At 40.9% G+C, this 18871-nt stretch overlaps 1 protein-coding gene across 5 annotated transcripts in view; it reads right to left on the reverse strand.

Annotated features, from left to right (window-relative positions):
• Positions 1-18871, reverse strand: part of TBXAS1 (thromboxane A synthase 1) — a 238185-nt gene that overhangs the window by 88551 nt on the left and 130763 nt on the right. For all 5 annotated transcript variants that reach the window (XM_063154015.1, XM_063154016.1, XM_063154017.1 and 2 more), the window contains 4 exons: positions 12086-12202; positions 4841-4929; positions 2154-2302; positions 96-226 (listed from right to left, as the gene is read on the reverse strand). In XM_063154015.1, coding sequence (XP_063010085.1) covers positions 96-226; positions 2154-2302; positions 4841-4929; positions 12086-12202 — 486 coding nt within the window. The remainder of the gene's footprint in view (positions 1-95; positions 227-2153; positions 2303-4840; positions 4930-12085; positions 12203-18871) is intronic.

Below are 18871 nucleotides of genomic sequence, written 5' to 3' on the forward strand. Positions count from 1 at the left end.
GAGATTGTTTGTTTTTCAAACAGAGGCTTATGCCACTTCCAGTTTTTCCTGAAAACATTTGCTTATCCATATATTTATCACAGAAATAGTCTTACCTGAGCTGCATCTTGCTGGTGTCTGTGGACAATTGCATTTTTTATGGTTTGGATAAAAAATTCATTAAGTTCCTTTTGTTTCTTGTTGGGAAAAATGCGTAGCAATGGGATCATTATGAAAGGGAAAGAAACTGTAAGAGATTGCAAAGAAGAAAACATTGAATCAGACTGTGAGGGCATATAATAGTCACCCTTTCTCTTCCTTAATATTATAAAACTTATCAAGTGGGATGTGCTCCTTTTATAAAAACTGATTTTTCCTCTCTTCCTCTCCCTTTAGTAACCTGTGAGGGTGGAAGAAAAAGAAGATTCCCTTTGGAGATGTCCTGCTGGCCAGGACTCCCTTTCCAGACAGATGCCTTCCAAGCTTGTTTCCACGATGCCTCAGGATTTTGGTTCAGATTTTTGGTGTCACAAAGCCACTATAACAAAGGGGAGCATTAATCCCCTACCTGCCCAGACAATTACATAGGGAAATTGGGGGATCTTGAACTGGCCCAGCGGCTTAGGCACCAACATGTGAAATTGGGTAGTTTTCATTCCTGTTTACAGCTCTCCAGCAATAATATATGAAGGATGGGGCTCTTTAGGGCCTCTCACAACAAGACAAAGTCTATGGGGTTTAAACGAAAAGAGAGCCAATTCAGATTAGATATAAGGAAGAAGTTCTTTACAATGAAGCTTGTAAAACAGGGGCAGAGTTTTCCCAGGGAGGTGGTGGATGCCCCATCCCTGGGAACATTCAAGGTCAGGAGGGATGGGGTTCTAAGCAAACTGACCAGGTTGAGGACATCCCTGCTTATTGCAGAGGATTGGACTAGATGACTTTTTAAGGTCTCTTCCACTATTGTGTGATTCTACTTAATTTGCTTCTCTAAACAGGCCACAGACTTAGGAAGTGGTATATTATCAAAAGGATGGTCTCCAGCCCATACTTTTATAGTCACAACCTAGAAACCTGAGTGAAGTCTTATATTCTAATAAACCCCTCATTAACTTATGAACAACTTAAAACTAACAAGTCAATCACTGGAAAAACGCTGTCCTGCCAACAGGGCAACTACACTGTGGAAATTCTCACCACATTAATGAAAGAGCAGAAAGAGAGGGATCAAGGGATCCAACTCCAAACATTACAGGAACTTTTCTTTAATGAAAGACCCACTGCTCTTAGATGTATAGGGGCACATTTCTGTCCCTTAAGAAATTGGTTACAAATCACATTTTGCAATCAGGTTAAATGTTAACCCCAGGGCAATTTGGATACACAGCTCCAGAAGGAAACAGTTGATGTGCTGTGAGTACAGGTGCAATCTGTAATGCCAGCAGGATCAGATGGGCACAGAAAACTTTCCCACTGTGCCACCTGATACTACTGTGTGCAGGTCTAGATAACAAGATGATAAAACCTCACAAGCCTTGATTATGCTGTGGCTGCCTCAGCCGTGATTCTTACTGCCCTTGAATTATCAGGATCATCACCACCATGAAGTCTAAGCTTTCATGCCCTAGAACAACATGGTTTTTTACCCCACTCTTGCATTGCCTATCTATTAATTTAAAATAAATGCATTCTCTTCAGGACACTTGTGATCTTTATCCTTCAGAGCCATCCACCAGGCTGTGGACAGTGTTCAAAAAAGAATTTGGAGTACTTAGACCATCTGTTTATACTCTTCCACCTCTTTTCTTCAGTAGGTTCATAATGGGTGGGATTTCAACCTCTACTAAGCAAATCAAGTGCACAAAAACATTACACTTAGGTCCCAAAGAGCAATTACTCTGTTTTAGTGAGAAGTGTATTAAAACAAGTACTGTAGAAACTGCAGGACCCAGAAACTTTCCTGTCAGAGGAACCAGAAGCATTGTGTTCCTGGAGTTTCATTAATGGTGACAAGACCTGTAGAGCATATGGTGGAAATCTCAAGAGTAGAAGTGGCCTGTGAATGTCAGCTACAATACTTCCTACTCTGGCTCCAGCATGAAGCAATTTTGCAATTTGAGAATGACTTGTATGAAATTACCACAAGAAAGTAGAAAAATGTAGATTATACTCACGGATTAGAATGAGAAGAGGCTTAAACAAAGACATTTCAAAGAATGTTCTGCAATTCTTAACAAAAGGATCATCAGGATTCTTCTGAGAATCCACCTCAGTACCAAAAGCTACACTACCAACGACATCCAAGGTAAAGCAGTTGTAACACCTGCATTTAATTGAAGAATGATAAATTATTATCTACAAATCCCATATCCGTTAATATCTTGCTTCTACGAACATCACACAGCATTAATTTTTGCCACTGAGTTTCCTTTTGCTTTCAGATTTGAGCTTTGCCAAGAAGAGATGTTTCCATCAATCTGACAAATGGTGCTGCTTGATAATGATCACTTTTTCCAAACCTACGAAGTGAACATATTTTGATACAGCTCGGTAATTCCACTAAAATTTTATTTAAAACAATTCACTTTGTTATGACCTAGAAATCAAATGTAACACATCAGAAATGCATAAACATTTTCTTTGTATGCATCCTAATAAATGAGATAATTTCTTTCTCATTTTTAACTGCAAAAATCACATCTATTTCCAGTCCAGTCTAAACTCTCAGAGACAAGAGGTTCTTAGGTAAAATTAAGGTCCTTAAGGATTTCCTTCTTCTTCTTCTTCATACCTCCTTTGTCATGTAACTCTGTGGACAAAACCAAGAGAAACTGACACCATGTGAAATCTGTATCTCTGCAGAGGAGCCGCCAGTGCTTTGAGAACTCCAAATTATCTGTGGACCATGATCTAGAAACATCAGAATTTACTAAATGGCTCCCTGCATATCTCACCCTCAATCCAGTTGTTTTACCATCCCTATTTTCCTAGTAGGCTTTAGCAGCTCTATTAGGTTCTGAGATGGGTGGAATGAGAATGTAAAATATCCTTGGAATTTGATTCTTCTGATCTGTGGTGAAATAAGCAATGTCTGTACTTCCATGACCCTTAGGAAAGACTAATATCAATCTGGTGTTTTAATCTGAGTGAGCATGTATGAAGGGAAGAACAGGAGCCAGGCCCATTACATCCTGCATATGTGAATCAGTAATTTCTATGAATTATGTGACTCAGTAACTGTGTGAATCAGTATTTCTAAACGACAATCTTTGTAACCTGTCATTCTGATCACATCAGAGAAGATTTAAAAGATAACAACAATCATGCAAAACTCTCTTCTTTTGGTCTTCAACTCTTTCACACACACACACACACACACACATATAGAAAACATCATTCGAAGTTAAAATATTAAAAGGGGGGGGCATTGCTATAAAACAATTTCAGAAGTACTCAATCATCTACATCTCCAAGGTACTGAAAAATAAAACAACCTTAAAAACTAAATTTTGAGTTGTTGGCAAAACACAAAACAGCTAAAGACAATTAAGGTCATAGGAGGTTGCAGATAGGTCTTTTCATCCAAAAAAAAACCATTCCCAAGGCAATTCTGTAAAACTGCAGTGGAATGAGAATCACATTTATAAATATGTCAAACCTGCTGAAATAGTAGTATGGTAAAACAACTGGAAATATCATGTTCCGAGACGGTCAACATCATTCATTAAGACTTTGAAAGGGTCTTTACCAAAGTGTCTCTTGAGAGGTGAAACCCTATAATGGATCAATAGCTAAAAGACCACTCAAAGGATAAATGGAAAAATGGAAAAGAGTGGAAGGACTGAAAAGGTCAATTTTCATCACAGCATTAGGCTAGTGTAATGTATCTTGAGGTTTCATAGCATCTCTTCAGCTGTTTATTAGAGAGATCTCAGTGCATACACACACACATTTGTATGTGCACATATCCTTGAAAAAAGATTAATACATTGTGGCTAAATACCCATTTCTTCTGATGAAACAATATTATTTGTGCTGCTTCAGTTTGGGAAAATCATGAACTTCAGAGGGCACTGACCAACTCAGCAAATGAAATGCAAGCAAAATGAAGCAAAAACAGTGCCTGTTATAAAGAATGCATTTGCATTACTACCCAGGATCTTAGAGAAAATGCATCTACTCAGAGAAGGGACTAGACAGTGTTGTGAACAGCTCAGTGAAGACCTTTGATGAAAGAGCAGCAGAAAAGATAATAGGATATTAAATGCATAACAAATGAGAGAAAATACAATATGGAAAATATTAAAATGTCATTTGATAAATCAAAGGTGCATTTTCATTTGGAGTACTGATCCTGTTGCTTCCCCAAAAGCTAGCATGCCATGAGAGGGGGTGATGAAGAATGTGGTAAGAATGTGGTAAGAATGATTCAGTGCTCAAAAAAAACTCATATTAAAAAAAAAAAAAAAAAAAAGCAAAAGAGTGATGGACTAGATGTATTTGATACTAGACCAATTCTTATGTTTGTACATTATTGGCAGCCTGCAAAGAACAGACTGGACAGGGACTGATGCAGCCTTCCTTTGTCCTTCCAGCTGTTAAAACTTCATTAAATAACTGCCAAAAATACATTAGATGCTTTACCAAAATTACTTTTCAAGTATGCAATGACTGTCCCAGGAAGAAAAGGCTTTTATCAGACACACCCTCCATTAAACCATCATCTCAATTTTTTAAAGTGAGGGAGGAAAAAAAAATCTTTTCTACAGTAAGTGTGAATTCAGAATAACTGCTGCTATTGATTTTTTTTTTCCCCTTTTTTTTAATAATCTGCTACTAATTTTTGGCATGTTGAACATACCTCTGGATATCAAAAGCTTTGCCAGAATCTGCGTAGACTTTCAAGTTACACAGCAGAGTGTCACAAATCTTGTTTATCAATGGTGTCATCTGGAAAGGAACACATTGAATTGTGAAAAAGCATGAAAATGTTAAGAAGAAAAAAAAAACACCAAACAAAAATAATTATTTTTAATTATTTTTATCTGATAAATGTGATAGAGCTCGCAGGTTCCTCTGCAGGTGTTGTTAGGCACTTGTGCATGGGTAAGATGAAATGTTGGCACTTTCTGCTCAAAATAAACCTACACATTACAGGGATGCCCTTCTTCAGCTCTGGGCCTAAATGCAAGAGGCTGTGTCACCTACCTGACCAATGGTCCTTGCCCCACTGTGGCTACATACACAAAGACCTATCAGGCAAAAACATCCCCCTCTCTGTTTAATCATTCCAAACGATGATTTATCATGATCTTTATTTGCACTACATCACATATAGGTTCCAAATGCTCCAGGGCAGAAGGAATAATGCTTTCCAAAGTCCTGTAAAGGCACTGGCATCAGTTCTATCCTGCCATCTCTCCGTTTGAAGGACTTAACATGTAACTAGAAAGTGACCCTGGAAGACACTACAAGCTGCTAAGGAAAAACTGCTATTGGTGCACGAGGAAAGGCTTTTCTCAAGTGGTGGTGCCATTAAGTGGACATTTTTGTGAATTTATTCATCTAAGGGTTCTTTCCAGTCACTGACACATGCTGGTCAGGTAGACTTAACCCCAGCTTGGCTGTAGCCAGCAGTGCAATAGTCTCTTCTTTAGGGCTTCATGGAAACCACAGCACAGGCAAACATCAAACCCTCATTGAAGTCTCACTTTCTGTCTCTTTAGCTTCCTACATATGAGGAATCAGACACTTCCCTGATTACACCAAATAGGGGAAAAGAGGAAGGGGGCAGCAGCAATCCAGCCATGAACCAAAAGGAATTATATCCTGCAGCTCTTTCCCATATAAACTACCAAGACCAGCCTACAACTTAATACCAGGGCCTTGCCTCAACAACTATGTCAAGCACCAGCAATGTACACACAGAAATTTGCCTTTCCTTCCTGAACTACCTCCTTCAGCATAAGGATGTCAACAAACACGAGAACAGACTTATCCTACTCCTCTGACATTCTTGTTACCAAAAAAGACTTACTGCAGCCTCGCAGCACACTCTGAGAGCTTTGCAGCCTGCCCAGCCAAGTCCATTTTGCTTGGCACTTCCACCTCTGTGAAACTGGCACAGCACTTTGTGCACAGGCACTGTGCCATCTCAACACATGGGCAAGACTGCACACAGTCAAAAGGCCAACGCGGGAGCATCCAATATGTTTTCCAAAGGCACAAGGCTGACTCAAGAATGTGTCTAGCTGCTCTCAAGGTCCCCTGCCTATATGAGTGAAATTATATTGCAGAGCCAGGTCGATTTGGGCTTTGCTACAGTCTCACAAGACAGCTCTGGAGCCAGGTTAGTGTTTGGTAAAAGTAGCTGTTACACTTTTGGGAGGTGCACACCGCACTTATGTGGCAGCCTTCTTCACCTTTTGGCTTTCCAAAGAAAGTCCCCTGCAGCAAGCTTCTTCTCAAAAGCAGCTTCAACAAAATTAATACATCTCTGTTCAACAGATTGAATCAAGGTGAAATACTTCATAATCTCTGGGTCCAGCCCCCCCCAGTGAACTGAACCAGCCAAGGAGAACAAAATGAAAATCAGTTTTTTAACAGGTATGATGTTTCTGAAACAGACGGTGATCATTTCAGATTTTCCTTTTATTGCCTTATTTTCTCTCTTATTCTTCATCACACCACCAGATCTGTAACCAGCCAGCTGGTTGCTATCACTTTTCAACAGCTGGCAGAGACATCAGGGGCACGTACGTCTGGCCAGGGCATCCCACAGCACCTCTGCACTTTGCACATTCCACCACCCTCTAGAAATACTGCTGCAATTTGTTCCTAGCCATGAGGTACTTCTATTAGTAAATCTAACCAGGAAAACAGGGAGGGGGGGCACATGGATTTGATTTACTGTTAGCATGACAATAACAGATTCATGTCAATAAAACAATTATTTGTATATGAAAGCTACAGGGGATATCTAATCTGGAATCCTAGGTTGGGTTTGGGTTTTTTATTCCCCTGGGGGACATAAATTAGTGCAAGATTGCAAACGACAAAGACCACAGACTGAAACATTCTTAAGTCTCGTAACACCTCAAAATCTTTGTCTGATTGTCAAGAAAAATAAAGTAGTGTCAGGGGAGGTGAACTATACCAAGCATAGAAACTTGACATGTTGATCTACACTGCCTTGGGTATCAGTTACTTACCATTTATTCTGATTTGCCAGTGAGAACATAAAACCTGCATAACCTGCCTGAGATTCAGTTCTTGGTGGGTAAATAAACCCCAGCTGCTTTGTGCTCAGATTGGCTGAGAGTAACAGGATGAAGAAAAATCTAAACAATATGGTCCCTGTAAATATTTGATCTGACAGTTATCTAATAGCAAGAGTAGCCCAGAGTCCAAATTTCTTTCTTTCTGCCAAAGAAGAGCATTTGGGGTTAGGGTTTTCATGATGCCAGGGGCTTTGCTGTATAAATCCTGCCAATATGCTGTTTGGCACATAACAACAATTAGCTTCTGATTCTGCATATGCACAGAGCATGTGGATCTTTGCACTATTGAAAGGCATCAGAGTCACATTCCTCTAGTTGGATGTGGCCCTCAGTATTCCTCAGTATTATTATTCCCCTCATTATTAGCATCCAAACTAAAAACTAGAAGGCTGGATCATATTCACTGTAAGCAGACACAATGGAGACTTGACTGTTCACAGACAGCAAGCAGAAGTCGTGTTGGGCCTCTTGTCCCACAAATGTTATGAAACAGAAATGAGGGAAAAGGAGAAGGAATACATCCCTAACACAAGAATTGCTTCTCTTCCAGATTTCAAGTCCCTGAATAAAACCAGAAAAAGAGCAGAGTGTCAGAAAGATGTTTTGTGAAAGGATTTGTTTCCATCACTTGAGAGTGCAGCTGTGCTACTCTTGGGCACAACTTACCAAAATGAGCAACTCAACAAGATACTGGCCTGTGGCTCAAGTTTATGCACATTTCACATTTTACACCAGTTTTTACATTAGTGATTTGCTTTACCTTATGTGAGCGCATTTGCTTTGTTTAGCAACAACAGCAGATTGCAGAGACACTCCCAAAATGCCTTTGACCAATGTGCACAGACTAACAGCAAATCAAGGAAACCTTAATGGGTGGACTGTCAGATCTTATGTCCTAGTGGGACATGAGAGATCTCCATGCCTGAGAGTGACACTAGAGGATTTTTCTGCACTGTTCTGCCATGCTATTACAAGTTCTGCTTTATGTCTCCCTTTATTTGAAAGAAATGCCTCAACACAAACTCCACACGTTATTTAGGACAATGCTACATTAAGCTGTGCTCTCTTCTTTAATTTTTGTGTTCTGTTTTGTTTAAATGGTTTTTTAATGGAGAAAAGGATCCCTGGCATACTGATAGGAGATGACAAGACTACTGCAGCACCATCAGAATAAATAAAAATCAATAGGTTTTCTGCTGGTGTTGGCTGTAAAAGAGAGTAGAGCTATTTATCAAGTCTGACAAGAGGTCCAGAACTGCAGGATCATCATAGGCACCACAGCAAAAAGAAGAGGAACAAAATAAGAAATACTAAATAGGGAATCAAGGTTGGTACAGCAAGATCACTAACATGTCAGCTTGTTTCAATACATAACAGCTGAGGAGAGCATGACAGGAACACTGGAAAATGTTTCTATTACTTAGAGCCTGTAGTTATTATAATTCACCAATTCCTCATGAATTATCTCTTGGATCAACTTTCAGTGATTGGTGTTGTTCCCACTTAACAGATAAAAGTTGTTTCATGCACAGAGAATTTAAGTAGCTTCTGTCAGATCACCCACAGGCAGTCAAGGGCAGGGAAGTAACATGTCTTGGGTTTCCTGCCTCCTGTCTCTCATTTCTCATTCTTAGTGCTCCCACAGCAGTGGAACTATGGGGTTCATTCAGGGGCCTTACTGGAAAGAGTTTATTATATTAGATCTGCTACCAACTCCAGGGGCATCTCACATGGATGCTCCCCAATCTTCCTGCACCACCACTCTAGTATTTGTGTTCAATGCTATCCAGCCAAATCTTCCTCCAGCTGGAGTGGACTACTTTAGTAATCTTTACATGCTTGTTAGAAAAAGGGAGAACACCCAAGACACTGAAATCCATAAAAGCAACAGTGAAATGGTGCACAGCTTTTAAAGACAAATTGAGAAAAGAGAAAGCTGGAGAAGATGTTAAAAACTCTTGAAAAATGTTACTAAAGCAACTCTCTGCAGACACACAGAAATCACTATATTGGCTACCCAACAACTCTATAACCTCTAGTTTCAGTTCATTTCCTGTAACTTTGAAAAATTCAAAATTTCTGGAATCATCTTTTGATCATTTGCTGGCTGGCTGTTGGAGATATTTGCCAGACTACGGAGAAATTCCTCAAGCTCAGTGAACTTCTCAGTGACATCACACCACTTCTTTGAAGTGACAAGGGCAAAGCTCACCTCTGCCCACAGCCCCAGGTGCCTCTGTGGAGCACTGCAGGTTAAACCTTAGCCACACACATTAGCTCTGTCTGGAGCCTTGTCTTCCAGCAGCCAGGCCAAAGTGGCTTCTCACTCTTGCTAGCCCCGAAACTGTCCTTTCTTGAGTTTCTGAAACAGAGATATCAGGAACCTGTGTCTCTGAACTCTGTCCCTTGGTGCATCTTTCATCTGAATGCAAGGAGTTGTTAACACTTGTTGCTCTGTCACAGGCTAGGAGCTCCCAATTTTTCTAGAGCATCCAGACAGACAAGCCTACGTTTGGAGTGTCACCAGGGGCTGCAGCACTCAAGGGGAACCACTTTCCAAAGACACTCATGAGGTTTGCAGTCTCTCCAGCATCACTGTGGAGTCTGCACAGACGAACAAAGTTAAGGCACTCATCCAGAGTGAACAGAGTGGAAGGCTTTGGTGTGGGATTTTGTCAAAGGAATTGATATCTTGGAAGGAGAAATAAGGAATGTCCCAGTAATATTTATAAATATGTATAAAATAGCATATCTAGGATCTTATGCTATAAATTAGTACCAAATTTGTGTTTGTAATTCAAAGCAGAGAGGAAGGGTTTATTATAAACAGGATGTCTTGCAGATAATGCTGGATACTCTGTAGTATGGCCAATACTAGAACATGGTATTTTTGTTTCCATGCTGCTGTAGAGGTTTTGAGAGAGTACCAAATATGGGAGAGCTAAAAAGTGAGATCATAATTAATGAGCATTGATTTCCTTTGTGAAGTGTTGGTATGGCTCCTAAATTAAGCAACAGCAGGAAAAGCACATGGGCAAGGACTTAAGTTGCATTAACTTCAAATCCCAGTATTGCTAACATATTTGGGTTGAAAATGAAATGCAAGGCTGAGTAGCACATCCGTTCACCAGCGGTTCCTAATCTCACACGGGCTTACTGCAAGTGTCTGTCTGTGTAGGGATGGACAGACTTCTGGTGAAGGCGTAGGGGAGAAAAGCAAAGTTGAACCTTTCAGAGAGACCTGTCCCCCTCCTCTTTTTCCCACTTGCTGTTGAATGGGAGGAGAAAGTGACAATCTCCAGGTCACCCTAAGCCCATGCACAGTCACACGCCTTCCCACAGAGCTTTGGAAGAGGCAGCACGGTCAAAGCTGATTATCAGGGTAAAAATAAATATCTCAATCCTTGCATGCAAGACAGCTAGCAGGCACTGGCCAGCCCTCCCTTTCACGTCCTACCATTATTCCTGCAGTCCACCTCCACCAACAAGCCATGCAGTTGGATTGGCCAGACCCTGCAGAGCCCAGCCCCAAAGCAGGATCCCTGAGGCTCCACTCCCTTGCCCTCGCCATGCTCCTCAGCCAAGCCTGCCTGGCAGGTGCTGGCAGAGGTTGCTCTCCACAAATTGAGGGGAGTGCAGCATTATCTTTTGTTAGTCCACGAGCAAAGAGCCGATGACCTGCAGCAAGGCAGATTAATTTCCGCCAGCAAAATGCAAAACTCTGCTCTCCCCACCACGCCATGTGCAACTAATCGCTTGCATATTTAAACACCCTTGCCTTGCTGAAATTTCGTGATGGAGTTGGTGACAGAGCAAATGTCAGGGCGCATAACCAATGGCATTGTCAGTGGTGATTAATCAGCATCTCCGCCAGGCTGGCGGCCAATTAGAATTTACCATAATAAGGAGGTGACAGCCGGCGTTGCTAAGCGACCGCTGTCTATGGAGCTGGGAGAGCCAGACACATTTAGATGTTACTGTGGATTTCGACAGCGGCACGTCAAAACAACACAAGCGTCTGCCCAGTGGAAAATTTTACAACCCAGGACTGGGCACCGGAGTGAGGCATGATTCCCTTTCAGAATAAAACATAAAAAGGAAGAGGTGATTTTGGTTTGGTTGTTGTGTGGTTGGTTTTTGTAGTTCTGTTTGAAAGAAGACTTTAGCCAGTCAATCATTTATATACATTTAATTAAGAGATATTGTATCACTGGAACAGGACTTTGTTACTGGGTAATGGGTTCCCATGGCTGAGCAAATGCTGATACATTTATAGGAAATTAGCAGCAGGTCAGCACAGAGACATTTATTTTCTGTCAGAGGTATTTATCTGGCAATGACATTTTGTTCCAGTGACTTATTATATGAAAGGATTAAAGAATAAAAGGAAGAGGGAAAGGGAAGGAGATGGAGAAATGAAAATAGACTGACAGCAGTTCCTGTGTTAACATGAGAGTTGCTGACTCTGCACATCAAGAAAAGCTATGTTCCAACTGGGAGCAATAACCTTTCCTGAACTTAAGCTTACTCCTAATAGGGTAGAGGAGAGGAAGGAGTAAAGGTCCTTCTTAAGTATGCTACACTTTCATGGAAAAACTGACCTTAACAGAGGAAGATAGAGAATCATATCTTCAGATAAGCTTTTTGGATTTTCACCCGTCTATGATCTGAACCATGCCATATGGAAGCTCTGCTGCATGTGCTCTTCAGGTCTAAATAAAGTGGCACAAAGTAGCAGGTTTTACCTATCCTTAATATGGACCTACATAAAGCAGATGCCTGCACAAGTCTTCTAAATTATGAAAGCAGCAATGTCTACACCTTACCTCTTTCAGTTTGGTATCGCTGAAGGCTGGGGTCAGGAGGCTCCGCACAAACTTCCATCTGTCATCACGAAGACAAAGGATGCTATCAAGCATTGGCTTGGATATCAACTTCGGCTTCTAAGTTGAAAGAAAACATGATTCAATTTTAACACAAATGCAACTACAGCTACTCAAGACTCTGGAACTTGGGAAGATTGCTCAGGAGTGGCATTGCATTGCTGCCCCACAAAGAGAGGTTCAAATCAGTCCCAAACACCAAGCTAAACATGGATGAGGCTGGAGAAAATTTCTCTTTTGCTGCACTCATTTTCTCTTGGGCTTTAAAAGTCCTGGACCAGCTCCTTTCTCAGACTGCTCTGGTTCTGATGCCCCTGGTGTTCTCCTGAGATCTCCTTCACTGAACACTGGCATCTTCCCTATCTTTCTAAGGTGACTGGCAAGAGCACTTGTCAGCACTCCCTGTTTGTATGACATGAGCGCCAACACACCGCATGCTGGTGTTGGTGGGGGACACCATTTCTGGTGACAGCTGGCATGTCAGGCTGTTATATGCATTTTAAAAGTTTTCAGAAAATATAGTGATTAGAAAGCAAGTCCCAGTCCTTACTCTGTTTATAAGGAACACTCTCACTAAGAAGTTGTGGCCTGTGACTCTTATAGCTGCAGCAGTTGGTCAAATATAGCAACTTAAAGCACTGCTCCATGAAGTTCTGCACCAAAATGACTACTGTGAATTTATTGAATCTTCCCTGCCACCTAAGAAATTCTTGTCCAGAAAACAGTGATATTCATCAAGGAGTAAAAGGATATAAAAGACAAAAGAGAAAGCACATCATAAAACAACACACTTCTGACTGGAAGAAGAATCAGAAGATGTCCAGCCCCACAGCACAAAATATTACATCTTATACTATGTCAGAAGACATTTCCTAATTGTTCCTGAAGACCCCCAATAACGGAGATTCAATAACCACCCCACTCAAACTCTTCCAGTGCTGTACTACTTTTATCATGGTAACACAATCTCTCCCTTTTGCTGGAACTTTTGTCTTTGTGCTGTCCAGGCATAGAAGTCAGGTTATTCTCCCTGTCTTTGCAGCAGGCCATACATACAGAAGGCTCTAACAACCACTAAACATATTGCAGCCATCTATCCCACATAACACCATTTCACTCAACACATACTTATCAGTCATGCTCTCTAGGACTGTTTGCTCAGTGTTGGTACTGCTCCTCTGCATAGTCTTGCTGATTTGCTTCTTTCTTAAGGTACAGTCCCTGTGACCCAGCATGGTACTCCAGGCAATACAGGATTTTATTTCCCCCCTTCCAGGCTATATTCTTCTTATTCACCCTGGAATATTACATACCACAGCATGACACTGTACTCATGAACTGGTTTGTGGCTCCCTGCAACTTTCAAACTTCTTTCTGAACAATCACTCCCTAGGAAGTTATTCTCCAGCCTTTATCCTTAAAGCTGGTGACTCCCCATTCATATGTAGAATGTGTCCCTTTGAACTATGACCATTCCCTTCAAAACTATTTGTGCAACTGGATAACACCACCTCAAATTTTAGCCCTTTCTTTCATAGCCTCTTTCATCCTTACTGGCTTTCAATTCAATTCAACATAAATTGTTAGCATACTCAGTGCTAATATCTAAATCGTTAACAAGATTACAGAACAATTCTTGCAAAGAAGGCACCCTGTGCTCCTCCCTTCCCTTCCAACAGTGGACTGTTCCAAAATACATTTCAGGCATTGTACAGTAATATCCTCCAGAAAAACCACTCTAAGATTGATGGGTGTGGGCAGAAGGACTACTCTTCTCTGGTTACCAGGAGGTACAGAGACATTCATTTGTGCATGTGAGATCTTCTGGATATTGCAGCAGCAGTACAGTTCCCCAAGTTATCAGCAGAAACAGTATCCATTTTACTGGGAGAGACCCCAACCAACCAATGATTTTGGCCATCTCAATGCCATCTATTGATCCCTTTTGTCCTCTGACCTTTCCTTTCAGTCCTTCTTTCATTACTGCAGTGCATGAAAAATGAATTCTTACAACCTGTAACACATCTGGATTCTTTAATATTATTTTGTGCCTCACTATTTCTGACTTTATTGCCATTACATGCTATTTTGTTATCTTTTTTCTTGTAAATCTGACCTACTTTCCACTCTGTAAAAAAAACAACTTCTCTTCAGGAGCCATGAAGAACTGGCAGTTTAGCTGCGCTGGTCTTCCACTGCACTTCCTTAACTTTCCTCCTTATTGGAAGAGTTTGCACTTAATATCATTTCTTAAAGGAGCTGCCAGCTCTCCTTAACACCTTTTTCCTTTACACTTGCCAAATTCTTACTACACTGCATAAGCTTGTAAAAAGCAGAAGCCTATTTTATATTGCAAACAGGCTAATGGGATAGTTTCACATTCTCAGCAACACCCTCTAGTATAGTAAACTAATGTCACTGGGATAACACTACAAACCAGTTTTGAGCAAAGATGAGCAGCTTTCAAGTAGAAAAGTACATATTAAACTGAAGGAAGATATTGACGTAGCTACTGTCATCATTACATGACAACTGTAAAACAAAATAAGGGCACTTTTAAAATGTATGTATAGAATATTCTATTTTGTACAATAACAAGGGAAACCTTGGACAGGCTGTCAGAGTTGAAATATCCTGGACTGTTTTCTCTGAAGAGCCTCGTTAAATAAATAATCTGTTTTCTAATTTATCAGCAGGTATCTTTCCTGAAGATCACAAGGGCAGCTAGAAAGAACATCACTCAGTGGAGCACTCCATCATTTGTTACAGATATTCAAAGGCACAGTGGAATCAGAACAAAGAGCCTCCAGACAATTGAAAATTAGCATCTTCTGTCAGAAAGTCCTGTATGCTACCCTCTGCTCCACAGCTCTTCTGTGCTACTAGGACAGCCATTTATACTTAATCTTGACTCAGCTGGTCACTAAAGGAGTGTTCCTTCTATCTTCAGTCTTCATTTCAAACCCTGAGACCCAGACTGCAGTGCTCCTGAGTGCTCACTGAAATCAACAACAGGGAAAGTGCCTTGATCCTGTGAATGCATTAGTCCAAGAAATCAGGTCATTGAGTGCAGCCCCCAAATTAGCAAACACTCTCAGACCTGTGTTTCAACCACCAGCCTTCACTTCTGCTTTATAAAGTGGATATACACATCACCTCCTCAGAAATGCTAACGAGACATTAACATTTCTGAGGCACTCAGGAACTACAATGAAAGAGCAGAATAACAATTCCCACAAGGAAATTACCAATTTTGTCTTCCAAGCAAGGTTTAAATAGCACATAGGAAAAAAAAAAAAAAAAAAGAAAAGAAAAACAGAAAAATTACAGGGCAACACTTGGAAAGTATTTTGCATCCAGTCCTAAATTGAAGGCTGCCCAAACTGTGCACTCTATAAGACAAATCTCCTTTGCAAGACAAAGCTCCACTTAGATAATAACAGATGTGATATAAATCTCACTGCATTTGTCTTGAAAGCAAATTCCCTTCCTAAAACCAAACATTCACCCTAAAAAGTGCTCCTAATTGCATAAAGACTGTATACAGCACATTCATAGAGGGACTCAGCTATTGAACAAAAAGCCTGCTAACTATAATATTATAACTACAACCCTAACTATAGCATTGCCTTTTTAGCACTCTGCTTTATGACAGCAATGCTCCCTTAACATAATTTTGGTGTGCACAATATAATATACATATAAATGCTGCAAGGAAGGAAAACCAGCTTTGGCCATAAATTATTTTACTCTGTATCTTTAAAACTGGGCACACAAAAATTTGTGTTTATTGGAACACCATCAGCATGACTGACAGTGTATAGCAGATTTCATTTATCAAGTTTTCCTTATTGTTTCTGCAAACACTTTCCTCCTAATTGCATAACCTGTGTTGCAGGTTCATATAGCAGGAATGAAAATGGATTTGGTATGAGAATGAGCCTGAAATATCACAGTGAAAGATGAAGTGTCATCTCTTTCCAAATGGACAAAGTGCTATATGTATGTAAAAAAATCTTGAGCTTATAAAAATCACCAAAAAAATTACCATAGGAGGCAGCTGTAATATTTTCAGGGGCAGTATTTTGGTTTTCGGAGAGCAAAGGAGGTTGTTTTTAAGTCAAAGGCAATCAGGATTATGTTCCATCTAGCATTATCTAAATACTGAACAACTGCTCTGTGCTTCTTTCTCCTGTGTAATCAACCATTTCTGGTACAGCAATGCTCCATGAAAACTACTGGCAGCATGGTAATCTCTTGCAGTGTACCTGCAAGTGCTGCTGAGTTCCCACATTCACAGACATGCCATCAACCACAAGGAAAATTGGATTGATTTGCTTGCAAACGAATCCTTTAAAATATTACTGCTTTTAAAAGAGAAAATGAAATAATATTTGCAGATGAGTGGCATCTCTACAATTGATGCAAGAATTCCCTCCCCCATAAGGTGTTCCTCAGGATGACCCCTGAGACCCAGTTATTGGCTTGTTTGTCATGAGTCAGTTTGGCTTCCTCTGTGTTACTAAATAATTCAGGTAAGTGAATCTTTAGCTCTAAGGCCAAGTGGAACAGAACATCCCCTGTCCCCAAAGTTAAATCCCTTTCCCAAAACCAGTGGAAACATCCAAACTGCTTCTGGTCATGGTACATGTTCTTCTCCTGAACTGTGCTCAGGCCGTGCCTGGGAGACAACTAATCAATACACAACAAAACTGTGCTAAGAAGCATGTCAAATGGATATCCGTAGGACCTATTCATGCACTAATATCCCGCCCCTGTTTTATCTTGGAGTAAAACTGTAGCCTTCTGTGATTCAAACAATATTTGCTCCTTTCCCAAGTTTGTCACTAGCAGGCTAGACTGAACCTCTGGCAGACAGCAATGACTGAACCTCTGGCAGACAGCAATGATTGCCTAGAGCAGAAAGAAGGGTAACAGCACCATTATGTTCCCTTAGACACCTCTTCTTATTTCTTTTGGCAGAAAAATGAGGGATAAAGTTTTCCCAGCAGAAGGCAGTTAATGCAGCCATGCACTCTTTAAGTATCCTAAAGAGATGATTCTTCAAAGAAGCTAAAGGGTACCTTTAAAGACCTTTAAAAACCACTCACCTCCACAGAACTAGCTGCTAATCTTCTCCATGTGCTCTGACAACACAGTGAGAAACAAAACTCTATAAAAAACAAAACCTCAGACACTTTGTTATCTTAAACTTAGACTCAATCATAGCCCACTCCTAACAAAACCAATCAAAAACAATTTACTTCTACAGCAGTAAAACACCAGCACTCAGTCTCCTCAGATTCAAACAAGGAAATAAGCTCTAGAGCACCCAAAATCCCAAATCCAAACATTAACTCCAGCACTAATTCTGGCATTAGTCATGCCTAGCAAACAGCATTTGCCTGCATGTAAGCTTTCTTCTAGTCCCACTGCTGTTGTGGGATCCAGCTTTAACTGGAATCCCATGCCCACACTCCCCTGAATTTTAGCCCCAATCTCAACCCTGCAGCCCACACTAATGAGAGCCATTTGCTCCTCTCTCCTTCAGCCTTTCTTCAGTACCCAGGGGGATTTCAGTATCCAGAGTTAAATCTAACTCTGGGTTCCTCCACTTTTCCCATTTTAGGGAAATTTATGGGGTAAATTCCCAGTGTGGGGGGTCATCCTTCTCCTAGGGGGGAATGGCTTCCTCCCCAAGGCAATTTCCAGAAGCAATGAGCAGAAGTGCTTGCACATCACTGGGTTAACTTGTTCATCTTCTTATTTTCAAAAAGGTTTAATGTCCTTTTCTTGCTAAAAAGGCCCTTGTGATTAGGCATTACCATCCTGTTTAAGAAATTGCATTTTTAAACTGAATTTAATGAAATGAAAGTTAATAAAAAATGAGATAGAAAGTTCGTAGCTTGAAGACAAGACACTATCCCCATGCCTCAGACAGGAATTATAATAAAATCTGTTCTCAAGATTACTCATTCAACTCCCCTTGACTGACAGGTCATCACCACCAGTTCAGCCAGCAGGTGGAACCAGCAAACCCATGAACTGCCCATATGGTATTTCATCCAGTCAGTGGCAGTGGCGTGACACTTAACAGATCAACATAACACTTGCTCTTAAAAAAGGCAACAGAAAAAAAATCCCTGAGATATCTCCAGGAATACATCCTACCAAGCTTGCAGTAAGTAGATCATGAAAGTGGGAAGGCAGGAGATGCCTCCATATATTAGCTTTAAAGATTCCCTGTTAGTAAACTGATACAGGATATTCCTTCCAACTTCCTTGGTGTTTTAAGCCATGCTCAGCTCTCCCTTTATTCATGACATTCAACGACATATTGTGTGGTGGCTTTTGACTGAGCCAGGAAAGTACTGCATTGCATGTTTTCAAAACCCAAAACAGAGCTCATTTATGTCACATACCCCGTAGCTCATGGCTGTTTCTATCTGGAAGGCCCTTGCATTCACAGATGTTATAGCCACGTCTCTTCAAAGCATGCAAAATTTTTTCTCTTCATAAATCATCATCTCATAATGGAGCAAGACCAACTCCTCAGCCCAAGAGCCAAGCCTTTGCAGAGGGCAAAGGGCTGGCATTGCCCACTGAGGGCTGTGTGCCAGTGTGGGAGACCACGGGGCCTCTCTCAGCCCTCTGCTGTGACTGTGAGGGGCCTCCCATCCATGTTAAATCCCAGGGAATCACTACACACAGGAGTTGTCTCTCCCAAAG

This window comes from Melospiza melodia, chromosome 4 (assembly GCF_035770615.1).
Source record: "Melospiza melodia melodia isolate bMelMel2 chromosome 4, bMelMel2.pri, whole genome shotgun sequence".
NCBI lineage: Eukaryota > Metazoa > Chordata > Aves > Passeriformes > Passerellidae > Melospiza > Melospiza melodia.